This window comes from Delphinapterus leucas, chromosome X (assembly GCF_059928025.1).
Source record: "Delphinapterus leucas isolate spDelLeu-1000000601 "Yukka" chromosome X, BTC_Dleu_Yukka2, whole genome shotgun sequence".
Taxonomy (NCBI): Eukaryota; Metazoa; Chordata; class Mammalia; order Artiodactyla; family Monodontidae; genus Delphinapterus; species Delphinapterus leucas.
Genome location: NC_143150.1, coordinates 4,464,012 through 4,483,775, shown reverse-complemented (window position 1 = coordinate 4,483,775; position 19,764 = coordinate 4,464,012). Strand labels below are relative to the sequence as shown.

General features: G+C 51.2%; 2 protein-coding genes across 3 annotated transcripts in view; both read right to left on the bottom strand.

The window, feature by feature from the left end:
- Nucleotides 1-8,150, bottom strand: part of CD99L2 (CD99 molecule like 2) — a 112,837-nt gene extending 104,687 nt beyond the window's left edge. For both annotated transcript variants that reach the window (XM_022561136.3, XM_022561137.3), the window contains exon 1: nucleotides 8,033-8,150. In XM_022561136.3, the coding sequence (XP_022416844.1) occupies nucleotides 8,033-8,099 (67 nt within the window). In that variant the 5' untranslated portion in view covers nucleotides 8,100-8,150. The remainder of the gene's footprint in view (nucleotides 1-8,032) is intronic.
- An 8,935-nt stretch (nucleotides 8,151-17,085) lies between these two features.
- Nucleotides 17,086-17,634, bottom strand: LOC111167828 (translationally-controlled tumor protein-like). The gene has a single exon (XM_089903840.1). It carries the CDS (start codon nucleotides 17,617-17,619, stop codon nucleotides 17,101-17,103), a length of 519 nt encoding a protein of 172 aa, XP_089759966.1. The 5' UTR covers nucleotides 17,620-17,634; the 3' UTR covers nucleotides 17,086-17,100.
- Between the last annotated feature and the right edge of the window lie 2,130 nt (nucleotides 17,635-19,764).

Genomic DNA, 19,764 nt, shown 5'->3' with positions numbered 1-19,764 from the left:
AGGGGTGGGAAGCCAAGTGTCGGGAGGAAATTAATGGGAGCCCCAAACGACTACAAGTCCACACGGTATATTGTATTTTATGAACGAAAGATTAAAATATAGTTCTTGTTTGTTTCTTTTTAGGCACTACTTTGGATTTTTGCTTTTTTTTTTTTTTTTAAGCTGGATGACAGAGCCTAATGAATGAATGGCGAGAAAGTAAAAGGGATTTTGCTCCCGAAAGATAGCCCAGAACTCTACAGAAGGCCAATGGGATAGGAAGAGCAACTAAATTAGAATTGCTCCTGGGACAGTTCTTCCTCTGAGCTCATTGGGACTCTGAGCCCAGCTCAGGAATTCCGTGGGCACTTTGGTTCTGGTCAATAAAGGCTTTTGTAAACGAAAGCCCCTGAATGCTCATTAGAACCAATGCAAGCAAGCAAGCAAGGCAGCCCTTAGGCAGGTGGCCTCTTTCCCATTCTCCTCCCCTCTGGGAAGCCTAACTTGGCTAATATCTTGGCAACACAGCCTATTTGCACTAGCAGTTAATTGGCTACTCCAACAATTCTGTGAGGCCGACAAAGCAGAGGTCAGCAGCCTCTTGGTGCAGATAAGGCAACTGTGGCCAGCAAATGGTGGGGCCACACTGGAATGCAGGCCCGTGTTAATTCCATCATCCCAGGCTAGCTGAAGCAGCAATAAAAATACAAACAAGGTCAAAATGAGCCCCGAGCGCCTCGGCACTATTTTGGGGGTAATGAATTCCGCACTGCAACAATGTTTATTGCTGAGGGTACCGCCTCTAAGTTGGAAAACAGTCCCAAACAACCACCTTGGAATGCCAGCCAGAGGCTGTCTGGCCGCTCCTTTAAGCAGATGTTCACTGAGCTGCAGCACTCCTCTCTGTGGGATTCCACTACAGTTTTCAAAGTGTTTTTGTTTTAAAGTTGCAGAACCCTCTGACATCTGACGAGCAGCCCCATGTAGAAAACAAACAAAAGGAGAGCTCAAAACTACTTGAGGGCTTACTTGGTGACACAGCAGTTAAGAATCCGCCTGCCGATGCAGGGGACACGGGTTCGAGCCCTGGTCTGGGAAGATCCCATGTACCGCGGAGAAACAAAGCCCGTGCGCCACAACTACTGAGCCCGTGTACTGCAACTACTGAAGCCCACGCGCCTAGAGCCCGTGCTCCCCAACGAGAGAAGCCACCGCAATGAGAAGCCCGCGCACCGCAACAAAGAGTAGCCCCCGCTCGCCGCAACTACAGAAAGCCCGCGTGCAGCAACAAAGACCCAACGCAGCCAAAAATAAATAAAATAAATTTATATATTAAAAAAACACTAGTTGAAGGTGGAGTGGCGGTCCAGGCCCACCCATTTCTGCTCTGGTCCTTCCCCCCAACCCGCCTGGGGACAAGGTTAGCCGGCAGCCCACTCCTCCTACTCAGCAAAGGGGCAGGCACAGCCCAAAGAAGAAAGCCTGTCTGCTGTACCCAGACTGCACCTGCTTCAAACGCAGCCATCAGGACTGGGGGGCGGGGCGTAGGGAAGGCCTTTCCGGACACAGCCGGGGGGCCCCCGATACAGGTGGCCCACTGCACAGGGCGCACTCTGCAATCTCCTTGAGGAGTCATTTAAAATCAAACGCAGGCCAAAGAAATCCAGCTGCCTTTCCAGGGCCCTCAGAGGTGCTTCAAAGCATTCATTGCCGCACCAAGGCCACCACCATAATCCAATTTTCTGCACATTTATTTTAAAATCCTGAACTGAGAGCAGATTAGGGATTGATTTAAAATGGCAAAATTGAAACAATGTAAAGAAACACCACAAGCTAGTTTTTTCAAAGAATGAAGAGGACGCTAATATCCACCCCTTAGCTTCTCCTAGCTTCCTCTTGCTACTGTAACAAATGATGGCCAACGTACTGCTCTACAACGCACACTTCAACCTTACAGTTTGGGAGGTCAGAAGTCCAACGCGGTCTCACTGGGCTGAAATCAAGGTATCGCCAGGGCTGCGTTACTTCTGGAAGCTCTAGGGCAGAGTCTGCGTATTCCTTGGCTCCTGGCCCCTTCCACGTTCAGAGCCAGCAAAGGCAGTGGAACCTTTCTCCCGCGGCATCACTCTGATCCTCGCTCCTCTACCTTCCTCTTCGATATTTAAAGGAACCTCATCCTTTAATTAGCCGGCCTAATCCAGGAGAATCTCATTTTCAGGCCAGCTGATTGGCAACCTAATTCCATCTGCTACCTTAATTCCCCTCTACTGTTGAGGAAGGAGATAGATAGGCCCTGGGTTAACCTGCTGCAACTGGTTTCAACTGGTTTCATGCTGACCCTTTGAAATAAACTACCAACAAGAATTAAGCACCGTGACTGGCTGAAAGACAAAGCAGCCCACCACAGCCTCCTCATTTTTGTGGTCAAGATTTCCCAGCCCGACACATGTGCAGAAGGGGTCCTAGGTCATCCTCTAGTAACCTTGGCCACACTGTAATATCATTAGCATTGCGGTTTTGACCCTTCGCCCTCTCCCCCTGGGTTTTGCTTAGGTGCTCACGAGAAAGATTCAAAATAGTGCTTGAGGGGCTTCCCTGGTGGTGCAGTGGTTGAGAATCCGCCTGCCAACGCAGGGGACACGGGTTCGAGCCCTGGTCCGGGAAGATCCCACGTGCTGCAGAGCAACTAAGCCCGTGTGCCACAGCTACTGACCCAGCGCTCTAGAGCCCACGAGCCACAACTACTGAGCCCACGTGACACAACCACTGAAGCCCACATGCCTGGAGCCCGTGCTCCGCAACAAGAGAAGCCACCGTAATGAGAAGCCCTCACACCTCAATGAAGAGTAGCCCCCGCTCGCCGCAACTAGAGAAAGCCCGCGCGCAGCAACGAAGACCCAAACGCAGCAAAAAATAAATACATAAATTGATTAAAGAAAAAAAATAGTGCTTGGTGGAAGCCTAAATAAGGAATTGCAGATGACATGATCATAGGGGAGAAAAAAGGAGTGTCACCCTCATCTAAACCCCAGAAGACTAACCCCATATTAACTACCTAAGATACCCCAGAGCGCAAGGCATTCCTACCCCTACTCCATGAGTTTGCCTGTGTGCTCTCCCACATGTACTGTGCTTCTAATAAAGTCTGTACCTGCTTTGCAGTCTTAGTCTCTTTGCTGAATTCTCTCCTCAAAGAAGACAAAGACTGAGGTCCTCTTGCCGGCCAAAATCACTATGTAACCTCCCATAGTCACAGGTTCCAGAGATTAGGGCATGGACATCTTTGGGGGCCATTTGGAACACTGACCTGCGTGAAAGATTTCTCCCCTGTTTCTATTACGCGTTTAGGATGACTTTAGGCTTTTATATGCAAACCAAGATTGGCCAGTAAGTGGACCTGTGAGCCAGCCTCAGGGAGGGTCGAGCCTGGGTCGGGGAACAGGAACCTCCAGAGCCGGGCCTCCCCCACACACACCAAGAGCAGCAGAGGAATACATAGCGAGTGCAAAGGGGAGGAGTGGACACACAGCAGGAAAAGCACCAACACCAGGCGGGGGAAGAACCCAGAACGGGAAAGTCAGTGCGCCTGGAAAGGATCTTTCCTGAACTCACAAAAACCAAAATCAGCTGCTCCCCTGCGAGCTGCCAAACAGCCTCATCACCCTTATCGTCATCACCTCTGCTGGAGGACCCTCCCCAGTGCCTGCTGACACTGACTCTTGGGTGATTTCTCTGTGTGTGCACGTGTTTAAAAAACACATACATTTTTGTTACCTGGTATCCAAAATGATGGAGGGGATGGGATGTGACCTTTGACAGTGAGGAAGGGGCTGCAAACCAGTCAAAACAGGTGAGACTAAAAGGCAAACAGTCCCTAGACCCTGTCAGTCCACTGCAATGACGGGTGCATAGGGGCAACCCTGAGCCATGCAGGACAGGGAAGGTCCCCCCTGCCCAGGATGCACCTTTGCAGGGGCCACTGCTGCACTCAGGCAAGCAGGGTTAAGTAGCTCTGGGCCAATCCTGCAGGTGCCCCAGGGGTCTGTCTGGCTCAAACCCAATAGCCCAAGTCAGCCCACAGGGCTTCTGCCTGGATCCCAGCACCACCAGCACTCGGGGCCCCCTCTGCTCTGGCTCTTCCTGGCCCGACCAAACTCGGGCCCTGAAGACCAACCCCAACCCAGGGGTCACATGCTGCCACCTCCCTCATTTGTTCTGCTTGGACTGCAGTGACTTTATTTTATTTTATTATTTTTATTTTTTTGCATTACGCGGGCCTCTCGCTGTTGTGGCCTCTCCCGTGCGGAGCACAGGCTCCGGACACGCAGGCTCAGCGGCCATGGCTCACGGGCCCAGCCGCTCCGCGGCATGTGGGGTCTTCCTGGACCGGGGCACGAACCCGTGTCCCCTGCATTGGCAGGCGGACTCTCAACCACTGCGCCACCAGGGAAGCCCACAGTGAATTTATTTTAAACGGAGATATAATCCACATACCATACAACTCACCCTTTCAAAGCGTACAATTTAGTGGTTCTTGGTACATTCACAAGGTTCTACGACCGCCACCTCTATCCAGTTCCAGAACATTTCCATCACCCTAAAAGGAAACCTGGTACCTATTAAGCAGTCACCCTTCATTCCCCTTAGACCCTGGCAACCACTAACCTACTTTTTGTCTCTATGGATTTGCCAACTCTGGACATTACATATAAACGGAATCATGCAATATGTGGGCTTTTGTGTCTGGCTCCCTTCACTTAGCATAATACTTTCAAGGTTTGCACTGTATTTTTTAAATGTGGCTCGGAATAATAGTTACTAGCACAGAGCTCACTCGGAGCCAGGAGTTGTGCTAAGTACTTTATCCATTTGCACTCATTTAATCCTAGTAACAACCCCATGGGGCGGATGGTGGTATTATCCCCATTTTCCAGATGAGGAAACTGAGGCACCAAGCAGTTAGTGACTTGCCCTGCACTGTGGTAGCGCCGGGCAGGCTTGCTCCGCAGCTGGCACTCTCCCTCTTGGCCGGGCTACCTCTCTTTTAAAGGAGCAGGCACTTGGAGATCTGCCAACAGGCTCATCACACATTCTTGGCCACGGCTCACATTTCTGTCACCTGCCCCATCCCTGGATATATCTGCATTTATGACCCCTCCTTTGGTTACTCAGATAAACCTGGGTTCAAGTCCAAAACCTCGCTGGACCACGTTTTTCATCTGAGTTATGGGTTACAACTCAGTTACTTTTCAAGGCTGTATGCAAACAGCCATTACGAACGTCAGGAAACAAGATGGGTCACAGTGCCAAGCTTTCAGGGTAGTTAGGAGGTGTAAACGTGTGTGAGGCACTGAGGGCCTGGCGCATGGAAGACACTGGGGAAGTGGAGCCCTCGTATGACTGTTACCCACCCGTACCACTGAGATTCTTCTCCCCGGAAGTCAAAAGCACAGCTTCCCATTTCTGTAGGTGCAGACAGGTGACATACCTGTCCTCAGACGATTTTTCAGAACTAGTAAAATACACAGTGAACTAAAAGCCCATCTGTAATTAGAACAGGAATGACTTGTTAACCACCTTTTAAACTCCTGGGAGCCTAAAATCTGTCTCAGCTTGCCCGAGTCTGTGCGGATTTCACAATCGTGCTTCGAGGCTCTGAGTGTCTCCTGAGGCCTGCCAGGCTTTCTAGGTCACACCTCATTACCAAGGACCAGGACCAAGAAGAAAGTGGCTCTTGGGCAGACCCACCTGATCCACCACCTGGGGGCTCCCGGAGAGCCAGTGGGTACCTAACTGAGACCTGCTTTGTGTTTCTTCGTTTTGACACAGTAGCTCTGAAACTGTAACTGCCTGGATCCCCAGAGGGGACCAATGCAAAACTGGTATTTGTCAGGTTGTTCTGCACAAAAGATCCAGGAAACTGGGGCCCTACCTTGAAGCAAAAGCTTCTTCTGGTTCAGCGTTCATTAAAATTTTAAAAGATCACTGGCTAGCAATCTTAAATGGGTGGGATCCTGGCTCTATCCTTCCGAGTTATGTGACATGGGGTCCCTCATCTGGAAGGCGGGGATTATACCTAACAAGCCAAACTCCTGGGGCAACTAAAAAATATGTATGTGAAGTGGTACACAGCAAGCACTCAGGAGACGGTAGCTGGTGGCAAGGCTGCAAATCTGAGGGTGACACACGCCTGGTTCCCTCGAGATACCTTTATGAGTTGTTAGGCCTTATACAGATGAGCAAACCGAACCAAGTTCAGAGCACTTTCCCAAGGCCACTTGGCCAGTAAGGTGTAGGAGGAGGGCAGCCTCCAGGTGTAAAGGCATTATGCCTAGTACTTAAAAGCAAGGGCAGTGGAATCAGACAAGCCTGGAATCAAATCTTAGCTTTGCCACCTGAGGCAAGTTACTTCGCCTCTGTGCGCCTCCGTTTCCTCATCTGTAAAAGGGCTGCACCCATTTGCCGTTTCCCCCACCACTTTGTAAATCACCTAGTGTAACCCGTGATGATGAAAACCTGACACCTCATCATTTAAATTCCTCACCTTCTCAACGTGCCTACCATGTTGAAGACTTGCAGAAGACAGCCTTGAAGGGAGCATCATTTTTTGAACTTTTTTTGCGCTTCCACTTTCAAATGTCCCATATCATTAGATGCAAGTTAATCAAGTGATCATACTTTTCCCCACAAATGCATCATAAACAAAATAAAAATCTTAACCCCAAAGGGAAAAAGGAAACAAAATTCAACAACCCTGTAACTTGCTTTATTATTCTTCACTGCACTTATATAGATTGGGATGTTTGCACTTATTTTCTCCCGCATCAGGATGTCAGCTCCACGAGGACAGAGCCTGAATTTTGTTCACGGCTGCAGCATCAGTGTCTAGAACAGAGCCTGGCACCTTTGTTGAATGCTGAATGGCTCTTCTTGTACAGACTCCAGGAGGGCTGCCCGCATGAGAAACATTTCTACATCTTTTGCAAAACTGCCTTGGACTGTCTAGTGTTTTCCAGTGTTCCTTATAAGTAAGTAACATAACCCTCACTAGAACGCACTTATAGGACACGGTTTTGTTTTTGCTGAGCTCATGTTTTTAACTAGCTGAATCTGCCTTTGTGTCAGGAAGCTCAGAGCACAATTCTGTGCTCAACTGCAGTGTTTTCCTCAACCTCTTTTTCTGATGTGGAGATGAGGTAAGTTAAGTGTAAGAAGATTCTGCTGGGACTCCTTGGCGACCCTATTTTTAACCACAGACTGCATTTATTCTAAGAAGATGCTTCTCAAACTTAAATGTGCCTGCGAATTACCCGGGGATCTAGTTAATGCAGAATCTGACTCAGTAGGTCAGGGGCGGGGCCTGAGATGCTGCTTTCCTAACAAGTCCCAAGAGATGTCGTTGCGGGCCTTGGACCACACTTTGAGTAGCGAGGGTCTAAGAAACTTGCTTCCTTGATTTGGTAGAATTTCTCTCTCCTCCTCCTTGGCAAAATAACACCAATGGCTCGAAAACTGGGGCGGCTACCAGAAGCTCCTGGGGAACTGGTTAGACTTACACACCGCCGTTCCCCGTCCACCCCCCATCCCCGCCGAGATCCTGACAAAGCAGGAGTGAGCACAGGAAGCTCGCCAGGTGCTTCTGCTGCAGGTGGCCTGGAAACACATTTTGAGAAGCCCTGCTCAGGGAATGAGCGCTCTCTTCAAGGTTTTTCCAACGGCAATCTCCTGGGAACAGGTGTTGTCACCGGCGGAGACACCTTGTTCAGGATTTTAAGGGAGGAGTATCCCGCTGTTTCTAGCCCAGCACCAGGAGGGGTCCAGGTCCCTCCCCACCGGCCACATGGGCTGCGGCAGGGTCTGCCCCCGCGGGGCTCGGGGCTAGCACCCCCGCCCCATCCTCCCGCACTGCCCCGCCTGCCCGCCGGCAGCCTCCGCAGCAGGCCCTCGGGCGGGGGCCGAACCGCTCATGCGCACCACCGGGCCCGCGGGGCGCAGGGCCCCCGCCCCACGGGCCCAGAGGGCGGGGTCCCCGCGTGCCCCCCGCCCGCCTTACCTCTCTGGACCAGAGTGGCCAAGGAGAAAGCGAGGCAGATGAGGAACGCCGAGTGCCAGGCCACCATGGCTGGGAGCGGGCGGACGGGGCCCAGAGGAGCACAGTTAGCGCGAGAGCGCCCGAGGGGGTGATCGGGGAGGAGCCGGGAAGGAGGAGGAGGAGCAGAAGAGGGAGGAACCCTGCCGCTACTGCAGGGCCTCGCCCAGAACCGGCGCGCGCGCGGCGCGGCCCCGGGAGGGAGGAGGAGGGGCGCGCGCGAGCTCCGGCGTCGGGGCGTGCCCGACGCAGACGAGGTGAGGTGGGGTGGGACAGCGACTGTGGTGCGAGGGGCGGGGCGAGCCTGCAGTCTCGGGGGCGGGGCCTATGCACGAGGGGCGGGACGGCAACCTGCGGGCGGGGCTGGAGCTTGAGGGGCGGAGCCCGCGGGCACCCAGCAGGTTAGGCTGTCTGGGTCCCGGCCAGCGCTGGCCCGCGACTCGCGGGCCCCTTCACACCACTCCCTCGAAAGGGAAGCCTCGGAGGTGGTCCCTGCGGGCCCGGAGCAGTGAGTCAACAGTGGCTGGGGAGACGGAGGCGCTGGCAACAAGGGTATGCAGTGATTTCCACCCGGCGCGCCAGACTCCTCTAGGGCCCGGCGCAGGACCCGAGGCGGCGCACAAGCCTGGTGCGTTCTGCCAGCCGGGTGACCTTGAACAGGGCTCTTCCCCTTCTGGCCTTGGTGTCCCCCCGGTCACCAAGGGGTCCCTCTAGCTGCGGCTCCAGGACCCGGCACCCGCGGTCCGGCACCCGTCGCCTTGGCGGAACTTGTTTGTCGGAACCGCCGTCTGCCCTCCCACTTAGCTGATCCTGCAATGGAGCCCTGCCCAGAGATGAAAGGAAAGGGCCATTTTCGTGGCTGGCCGCGGTTGGCAAACAGCGGCACGTCTGGAGGAAACGAGCCTGAGGCCGGGGGCGCGGGGGACAGGCGAGAGGGAAGTTGCGGGCTGACCTGGAGCCGAGCGCCGCGGGCCCGGGGGAGGAAGGAGGAGGGACAGGGTCAGCTCCCCCGAGGCTTTGATGAATGCGCTGAAAGCGCGAGTTCACCTCTGCAGAGTCGATCTGTAAACGTGCTCGGTGATCGACACGCGCGCTGCAGCCCTTTCCCATGAACCCCTCCAACCGAGTCCATCTTCAGGACCGGGTGAAATCAGATTCCAACACTGACTGTAACAGCAAAATGCCCGCTGCAGCCTTTGACGTGAACGCTCTCAAGAAGGGCTCCGGCTGCAGCCGGCTTTCAGAGACAAAGAGAAAGCGCCGCTGCTCCCCGGAGTCGTCGAGCCTGTCCCTGCCATTATTCGACACAGGCTGCCCTGGGCCACATCCTCCTTGAGGGTGGCTACTACCATCTCCCCGCAGTGTCCCTTCGGAAGGCTTCCTGTGTCTCCCACAGGGCCGCACCTCCATACTCCCCCAGAGGCTTCCCCCACCTTCTGAGCCATAGTAGGGGGCGGGGGTCTCCCTGAGATGGAGCCAAAATCTTTCCCTCTGTGACTTCTTTCCATTGCTCTGAATCTTGGGGCTGCAAAACCAAAACATACAAGGAGTGAGTGGATATTCTGATTTTCAGCAGCGCTTATTCTATGACACTAGCAGGAGAATTAACAGAAATAGCTAGTGGTTATTGAACACACACATTATATACATGGCATATTCCAGGCGTTTTATTCTTCTTTTTTATTCCCACAACAACTTCATGTATCACCTCAATAATTAATGAGGGAAAAGGAGCAAAATGGAGATTCCTTGAGGTTGCGGAGTTAACCAGGTCCAGTCCCATACTGTCAAAGGGGGACAGGGGGATCACCAGGAACCCCAGCAGGTGAATGGCTAAGAACATGTGCTTCCGAGCCAGACAGAGTGGCGATCCTGGCTGGACGCAATAAGGTCGTGCCAAGGATTAAATGAGATACTGGAAAGCAAGTGGCCTCGGACACAGTGAGCGGAGACGCGTTACTTGTTACTCTTGTAGCAGCTAAAGAAATACTGGCTACTGTGAGGTTGGGCAGTTGCTGTGTATTCCAGGATGCGAATATGCCCCCAGTTTTCCCACTAACTCCGGGTGCCCTGTGCCATTCCCTTGCCCTCGGGCTTCAGGAGTCCCACCTGTAAGGAGGGCACTAGACATCATGCTCTTTTAGAGCCCTTCAGGCTCTGATGGGTGAACCTCAGCACCTACACACTCAGCTGCACTGAGGAGGCTTGAGGAAGTGAGGAAAATGCAGCCTCTAAGTGAGGCATCTCAGTCACTCGCAGCTGGGACTCTAACTGGTCAACGTGTAGTAGAGATACCTCAATGCCAGCAACAAGACACTGGCCACAGTGTAACATGCAGGAAGACTGTTTTCTAGCTCAGGGGTGGCTGGCACACTGGCCTGCATGTCAACTACAGTCCACCCGCCCTTTTGTATGACCTGCAAACTAGGAATGGTATTTGTACCTTTAAATGGTTGAAAAAATCAAAAGAAGGTCATTTTGTGACGGGATGTTTAGACGAAATTCACGTGTCAGGATCCATGAAGTGGCGGGAACACAGCCACGCGCGTTCGTTTCTGTATTGTCTATGGCTGTTTTTCTGCTACCACCGCAGAACTGAATAGTTGCAACAGAGACCATGGAGCCCACACAGCCTAAAATAGCTACTACCTGGCGCTTTACAGAAAAAGTGTGTTGGCCTCCATTCTAGCAAATTGAACTATGGCAAGGATGAATAGTAACAGGCGATGGTGCGGGGCCTAAAGAGTGTGCTCCTGTAGAACAGGGGATGAGCACAGGAGCTGGCACGGGAACAAGAAGCAACAGAAAAGGATCGTGTTTATCATGTGCCAAAAGACACCCACTCAATAAAACCCAAAGAACAAAAAAACAGGCCTTTAGTCAAACTATTGCAAACGTCCGAGGTCAGTTAGCCTGCCAGATAACTCTCCCTATGTAAAATGACTCATCCGAGGCCTGGTTTGTCTCTCAGTCTCTTATAAGTTAGGTTAGTGTGAGTCTGAGGGAACCGATGACATCAGGCCCTGAGCCTACCAGGCTAAGGACCTCCCTGGAACTTGGTGAGCCTCTCAAGTAGCTGCTACCCTGCTGAACTGCAATTGATCGTGGAGCTGATTTACATACAGGAAATTCTACACTTAGAAACCATGATTCTGTGCCCCCTGAATACACACACTCCCCATTGCCAGTGCATGTGGTGCTGGGACTGACCCCCCGCCAAGCCTGCCTTGTCTCCACACCACCCTCCTTCTACTCCTCACCCCTTCCTGAACTTCTCATATCCTGCAGATGTTCACCACTTGGAAAACCATTTGGCCTGACGAGCTCCTCTCCTAAAACACCCACCTTTCCTCAGCACTGACCTAGGAAGAGAAGTGTGACATGGACAGATGGCCACCAGGCTAGTCTGGGAGTTCAGGAGAGGCACAGATGGAGCTGGGAGGGCTTACACTAATCTGAGTTACATAGGCTTCTGAGAGCAAGCCTGGTCTTCCGTCACACCCCGCCATGTCCTTAGGAAGATGTGTTCTAAATTCCAGAACAGAACAGCTGTTCTCTCACTATTAGCACAGAGTTCCTGTTATTGCTCCCAAGTGCCACAAACCGCTCCTTGCAAAGTCCCCCAAGGGGGCCACCCTCTCCTGTGGCCAAAATTAGACCCACCTGGTAGCATCTGCCCACCAGGCCTCTGGAATGGCCTTGCCATCAGCCCCATCACTGTTGAAGGTGCCCATCTGGAGGGCACCACTGTCCATGTCAGCAGCCGATTCCTGATCCTTGGGGCACCAGAGTGGAGACGGAGTCCACGTGAGGGCAGGGGCGAGGACAAAGGACTTGCCCCGACTCAGGGTCACCCTTTGGCCCCGGGACCCAAGGCAGCTCAGCTTGTGCTCAGGGCTTCAGCAGTCCTTCTGTCTGCTTCCTCTCCTCCCACAGCCTTGGGTCCTAATCCCTTTAACCAAAGTAGTTTGAGGGGCCGGGATGGGCTCCAGAGTAGGTGGGAGAGGGGCCAGCACTCCCCCCACCCACCCAGCCCCCCACCGTGTGGGCCAATTAAAAGACAGAATCACTAGAGAAATGCAAATCAAAACTACAGTGAGATATCATCTCATACCGGTCAGAATGGCCATCATCAAAAAATCTACAAACAGTGAATGCTGGAGAGGGTGTGGAGAAAAGGGGACCCTCTTGCACTGTTGGTGGGAATGTAAATTGATACAGCCACTATGGAGAACAGTATGGAGGTTCCTTAAAAAACTACAAATAGAACTACCATAGGACCCAGCAATCCCACTAATACCCTGAGAAAACCATAATTCAAAAAGAGTCATGTACCAAAATGTTCACTGCAGCTCTATTTACAATAGCCCGGAGATGGAAACAACCTAAGCGTCCATCATCGGATGAATGGACAAAGAAGATGTGGCACATATATACAATGGAATATTACTCAGCCATAAAAAGAAATGAATTTGAGCTATGTGTAATGAGGTGGATGGACCTAGATTCTGTCATACAGAGTGAAGTAAGTCAGAGAGAGAAAGAAAAATACCGTACGCTAACACATATATATGCAATTTAAGAAAAAAAACCAGTGTCATGAAGAACCTAGGGGTAAGGCATGAATAAAGACACAGACCTACTGGAGAATGGACTTGAGGATATGGGGAGGGGGAAGGGTAAGCTGTGACAAAGTGAGAGAGTGGCATGGACATATATACACTACCAAACGTAAAATAGATAGCTAGTGGGAAGCAGCCGCATAGCACAGGGAGATCAGCTCGGTGCTTTGTGACCACCTAGAGGGGTGGGATAGGGAGGGTGGGAGGGAGGGAGACGCAAGAGGGAAGAGAGATGGGAACATATGTATATGTATAACTGATTCACTTTGTTATGCAGCAGAAACTAGCACACCATTGTAAAGCAATTAGACTCCAATAAAGATGTAAAAAAAAAAAAGAGACATAGCCTCCCTGTGAAGCACTGGAATGCAGACAGCTAGCTGCGGGAGCCGGTGCACCAGGGGCTACAACAGTTCCCCGAATGCCTGATAGCAGGGGCGAGTCTTTACCAGTCTCAGGCGATACAAGAAAGTGAGACTGTTGCGGTAATTCCCCCCCATAAAGCGAGAGTGCTGACCTTTATCCTGAAATCATGGACTTTTCTGGGTACACAGAAGTCCTTTATTTCACGAAAAGATGGCAGTGTTTTGTTCAATGTGCCTGCTTTGCAAAATAAAATGTTGGCAACCCTGCCCGTCGCCAAATTTAAAATAAAGAAATCTACTCACCAGTGATATTCACAAGTCTGCGAAGCCCTGGCTATGCCAGCAATGTTTAGTCCATCCAGGGCCCTGATACATGGGGATTTTTTGGAACACACCCCATGTGTAAACAGAAGCCCTGAAAATGGATTCTAAAACAATGTTCCCTCTCATATTTTTTGAGTTGTAAGCGAATTATCCCTCGGTCGCCTCCTCCTCTCCACAATGTTCCTATTCTCTCCTCTCTTGGATCTTCTAGTAAGGCAAGGTCAGGCAGAGCCTTGAATGCCATGCTAATGAGCAGAGCTTTGATCCTGAGAACAGAGGGAAGCCGCTGAAGGGTTGTAGGCATTAAGCAGCAGAAAGCCAGGGAAAGTGAGGGGCAGGGAGAGTGGTCCACAGGAGTGGCTACTGGCATCATCTTGGCGGAGAAGCTGGGAGCCTGGGGCTGAAGAGAAGTGTCTGGATTCAGGCTATGTATGTGGCAGAGGCAACAGTGGCCATAGAAAGGAGAGGATGGCTGTGTCCACCTGGCCCTGTTCTCAGGGAACAAAGGATGTCCAGGGTGCCCTGTGGGGAGGAAACAGACAACAAGCAGTCAGGTGATAGAGGCAGTTAGAGAGGGGAGCACAGGGCACTGTGGGAGCATCGAAGAGCTGACTTAAAGGAAAAGGAATAGTTCACCGTGCCGATGGCGGGGCATGTGGGTTCCAAGAGAACCGCTGAAGCAAAAGCCGAGAAATGAGCCTTTGAATTTGAACTGCCTGGAGCCAGGTCATGCAGGGTTCCTAGAGCAGGTGAAGTTTGGACTCTATACAAACGCAACTGGGAACCCCAAAGAGTTTTAAGTGGGGCTGGGGTGAGGCTGCAGGGTGACGAGATCAGATTGGTATTTCATGGTCCCACTTCTTTCAGGAGACTCAGGACTCTGCTGTACAGAGCCCAGCATCTGCCTCAGGGCAGGCTGGGATTCCGCTCTCCAGCTCTGTCTCCTGGAGACAAGGCAGTGTGGCCGGTCAGGAGCTTCAGCTTCACAGACAGCGGGCAGATTTGCATCCCATGTTTCCACAGAACCCCCCTCCCTAATTCATTCCTATGGCTACCGCATGCGACAGTTGCTCACCCCTGGAAGGGACCCTTTGACCGGAGCATTTTGTAATCCAGTGCAACAACTTCCCAGGAGACACAAATCATCTCATCCTTTTTGATCCCTGTTAGAATTCCCATTGCATGTTTGAAGTGTTTTCTTAACACATCAAGGACCATACTACAGTGACGATCATGTCAATGATGGTCACGGTGACAAGAATCCAGGAGGAAAAGAAGACAGGTGCAAAATGCCAGTGGGTCACCACCTAGTTTCAAGGCTCATTACCATGAGAAGGAGTCCTCTGCTCTGGAAATCTAAATGCAGAACACCAACCCGTCTTCTGGAAGCCTGTGTGCCAAGTCAAGCAGGGCAAAGCCTTATACCTGCATATTTTCCTAATTCAAGAGACTGTTCTGTAAATTTCTTTCTAGTGCTCAGTCGAGTTAATATGGAATTTGCATAAGCACTTGGCAAAAAATAACTTATCTTTCTGTAATATTTGTGAGGCAGCATTTCCCACTCTGTACCCTGACCTCTGAAGGACTAGGACTTAACATTTGCCTCCCAAACATGGACCTTATTTAACGCATCCGGTGAAGTCTCCCTGAAGCACTCGGGAGACTCAAACCACAGAAACCAGCGTTTAGCCTCTTTATGTCTTTGCATGTCATCGAAGAAGTTGAAGAAACCTCCCGGAAAAAGTTACAGAACGCAAGTGTGGAAACAGCATCCGATTAATAGTAATAACATTGTGTTCAAAAATACCTCTTGTCAGACTTCCCTGGTGGTGCATTGGTTAAGAATCCGCCTGCCAATGCAGGGGACACGGGTTCGAGCCCTGGTCCGGGAAGATCCCACATGCCGCAGAACAACTAGGTCCGTGTGCCACAACTACTGAGCCCGTGAGCCACAACTACTGAAGCCCGCGCACCTAGAGCCCGTGCTCCGCAACAAGAGAAGCCACCGCAATGAGAAGCGCGCGCACCACAACGAAGAGTAGGCCCCGCTCGCTGCAACTAGAGAAAGCCCACGCACAGCAACAAAGACCCAACACAGCCAAAAATAAATAAAATGAATTTTAAAAATAAATAAGTAAAAAGTTAAAAACATTTTAAAAATACCTCTTTTCGGTTTTCAATAGGCATCGCCTCCTGTCTAATGGCTTTTCAGGGGGCACTGCAATGTCGAAAACAGGACTGTTCAGCCTTGTCCCCAAAATCATCCTGCCACTCCCTCGAGTGGTCCCCATCTCAGGAATTGGCACCACCAATCTCCCAGTTGCTGGGGCCCCAAAGCTAGGAAGCAGCTTCAACCCCTCTCCTAGTCTCACCTACTCCATGACTAAGGCCTGCAAACTCTGTCCCCTAACCAACCTTGGACGTGCGCACCCGTACCTGTCGGGAATAACTGCAGCCCGTTCTCCACCCAGCAGCCAGAGGGAGCCTCTTAAAAGGTAAATCTAATCATGTTTTTCCTTTGCTTCAAATCCGTCAGTCTCATGTTAAGGGCTCTCCATCTCAATCAGAGCCTACAAAGCCCTACATGAGCTGGCCTGAGCCTGCTGTACTGCTCGTGCCTCCAGATTTTCCTACCTGTTGCCACTGTCGGCAGTGACCTTCCTGCCGTTCTGGCTGGCTCCACTTTACCCCTCAGGCCTTAGTAGAACGTACTGCCGCTCGCAGCCCAGGAAGGGTTAAGGGCCCATTCTTTCTACTCCCAAGGCCTCTGCGCTGGACTCTACCTCACTTCCGGCTTACTGCTTTGAAATTTGCTGTCTCCTTCCACTGGTCCCCTGGTTCTCAACCCTAGTGACATGATAGGATCATCAGGGAAGCCTTCTTTCTTTTTAAATTGAGGTAAATTTCACCCTTTTCCAGTATACAATTCAGTGGCATTTAGTACATTCACAGTATTGCCTGACAATCACCTCTATTTACAATACTTCCAGAATATTTCCATCATCCCCAAAGGAAACCCCAAACCCATTAGCACTCACTCCCTGTTCCCCTCCCCCAGCCCCTGGCAACCATGAATCTCCTTTCTGTCTCTATGGATTTGCCTATTCTGGACAATTCATACAAATAAATCACATAATATGTGACATTTTGCGTCTGGCTCCCTTCACTCAGCATAATGTGTTTTCTCGGCTTATCCACGCTGCAGCGCGTATTAGAATCTCGTTCCTTTTTATGGATGAATAATATTCCATTGTATGGATGCACCACATTTTTTTCTGAATTTAAATGCATTTTATTTTTAGACAACCTACATGACATGTTTTGTTGTTTTTTTTTCCTCAGAAACAGTGCCTCCGCTCCAAACAAATCAACATCAAAATGAAGAGCTCCAGGGCTTCCCCGGTGGCGCAGTGGTTGGGAGTCCGCCTGCCGATGCAGGGGACGCGGGTTCGTGCCCCGGTCCCGGAGGATCCCGCGTGCCGCGGAGCGTCTGGGCCCGTGGGCCATGGCCGCTGGGCCTGCGCGTCCGGAGCCTGTGCTCCGCGGAGGGAGGGGCCGTGGCAGTGGGAGGCCCGCGTACCGCAAAAAAAAAAAAAAAAAAAGGAAGAGCTCCAGATGACATCAGTCCTATTTGTCTAAGTCCTGGTGTTGTGTGGATGAAATGCAGTAGCCAGCCTGTTATGACGAGCAGGTGATAGATCCAAAGTAACAGCCAAATTTGTTAACATTTTTCCATTTCTAAACCGTCCTTAGAGAAAATCATATGTGGGGTCACACCAGCGTCACTGCAGTCCCGCAGAGCAGCCATGCCATCTGGATTCATGTTTTCACCAATAAAGAAGTGATAGTTTTTGAAATTAGCAAGGATGTGCTTGATCTGTTCTGCAGCCCCTGTCATAACAGGTTTTCCTCTTTCTGGTCTCTGTTCTTCAAGCTTCCCTTTGATTGACTTCATGTAGTCTTTGATGTACTTCTTGTAGGCTTCTTTTGTGAAGCTGGTTTCCTGCAAGTGATGGTTCATGACAATATCCACACCAGTGATTACTGTGCTTTCGGTACCTTCTCCCTCGGGGCCTTCAGCGGAGGCGTTTCCACCAATGAGCGAGTCATCAATGTTACCCTCTGTCCTACGGACCATCTTCCCCTCCACCCCCAGACACAGGCCGTCCTCGACCTCCTGGATCTTGTAGATGTCGGAGAACATCTCATCATGGCTGATGAGGTCCCGGTAGATGATCATAACGGCGACTAGATGGAGACGACGGCGGTGCTAGCTTAGTGGGAGCCCGGAGCTCAGAGCGAGCGCACTGCAGCCGGAGCGGTGCTCGGGGGGAGGGGGGAGAGGGCGGAAAAAGGGATGCACCATATTTTGCTTATCCAATCCACTGAATTGCTAGGTATCAGGGAAGCTTTTAACATTATCCCCTGCCAGGCACCACTCTGAGACTTTGATGTGCTTGGCCAGGGTGGGGTAAGGCACTAGTGTTTTTCTAAAACCTCCCCTGGTGATTCTAATACACAGCAAAGGCTGAGAATCACTGACCGAGACCATGACTGGCCAAACTAGGGCCCCGGGGCCAAGGGTTGCCTACTGCCTGTGTTCACATGGGCTGCCAGCTAAGAATACTTGAGAAAAATAAAAAAGAAGAGTATTTTGTGACACGTGCAATGATGCAACATTCAACTTTCCATGTCTATGAGTAAAGTTTTATTGGCACACATAGTCACACCCATTCATTTACCTATTGTCTATAACTGCTTTTGTTATAGACAAGGGCAGAGTTAAGTAGTTGTGACAGAGACTGTATGGCCCACCAAGCTGAAAATATTTACTATCTGGTCTTTTACAGAAAAAGTTTGTTTCATCCATTCACAGTCCTATCATACTTGGTCTTTCAGCAGCGGTCGGCACCGTTGATCACCCTACTGCTTGAGACACTTTCTTCACTTGACAGCTAGAAACCCGCTCTCTCCTGGAGCTGCCTCTCTGGAGCTTGGGGAAGCCCCATGGGGGTGGATCCGGGTGCCCAGTGTTTGGGAGCTGGGCCACTTCCACCCCTCATATGGGCACTGGTGGGGGTGTGTGTGAGGGTGAGGGGAAGGTGTTAGGAGATCACTCGGAGGCTTTGGGCAGCTCACTCTCCTTCTGGGTTGGACAAGACTGTCGTCTCTGAGGTCCCTTGCAGTTCTGAGTTCTCTGGTGGTCATAGTGCCAAGCACCGTCACCTGCATCACCAATTCTCCCAGCAACCCAATGAGGAGGGCGCCATTTCTATCATTATCACAATTTTACAGAAGACACAACAAATCTTCAGAAAGGAAAAGTGAGTTTGGCCAGGTTGCCCAGCAAGTCTGTGGCCTTCAAACTCAAGTCCAGCCCACCTCACCCTGTCTAGCAGGATGGATGTACCAAGTGCCTATTGTTTAAGCTGATGAGATCTCAGAGAACCTGGGGTTTCTGGGGAGGGCACACTGGCAGGTGGTGGCTGGGTCAGCTCTGTGTTGTGCATGTGGGCAGCTGTGAGTGGGACCCAAGATGAGAAGAATAAATTCTTGAGATGCCTTGGGCAATGCGCCCAACGCCGTGATATGTACTTGACTAAGATCGTATTTACTAATTTAAATACTCTGTGAGGGAGGATTAGTTTTTCTGTGGCTGCTGTAATGAATTACCACAAAGTCTGGTAATTTGGTAAAACAACACAAATGTCTTCTCTCCCAGTCCTGGTGGTGAGAAGTTCAAAGTCAAGGGGAAGACTCCTTCCTTGCCTCTTCCAGCTTCTGGGTGCTGTCAGGCAATCTTTGCTGTTTCTTCGCTTGTAGGTGCATCACTCCAATCTCTGCCTCTGTCTTTGCACAGCCTTCTTACAAAGACACCGGTCCTTGCATTTAGGGCTCACACTAAATCCAGTATGAGTGCATCTGGAGAGCCTTAGCTAAATTACATTTGCAAAGACCATATTTCCAAATAAGATTGCATTCTTGGGCTTCCCTGGTGGCGCAGTGGTTGAGAGTCCGCCTGCCGATGCAGGGGACATGGGTTCGTGCCCCGGTCTGGGAAGATCCCACATGCCGTGGAGCGGCTGGGCCCGTGAGCCATGGCCGCTGAGCCTGCGCGTCCGGAGCCTATGCTCCGCAACGGGGGAGGCCACAACAGTGAGAGGCCCGCGTACCGCAAAAAAAAAAAAAAAAAAGATTGCATTCTGAGGTTCCTGGTGGATATGAATTTGGGGGGACACAATTCAACTCACTACAGGCGGAAATATTATTCTCAGTCTACAGATGAGAAAGCTGAAGCCCACTCTCATGACATGAGAGCAGTTACCCCCTTAGCTAGCTCCTTAGTGACTTAGGAACCAATGCCCAGTCCTGTCTTATTTTAATG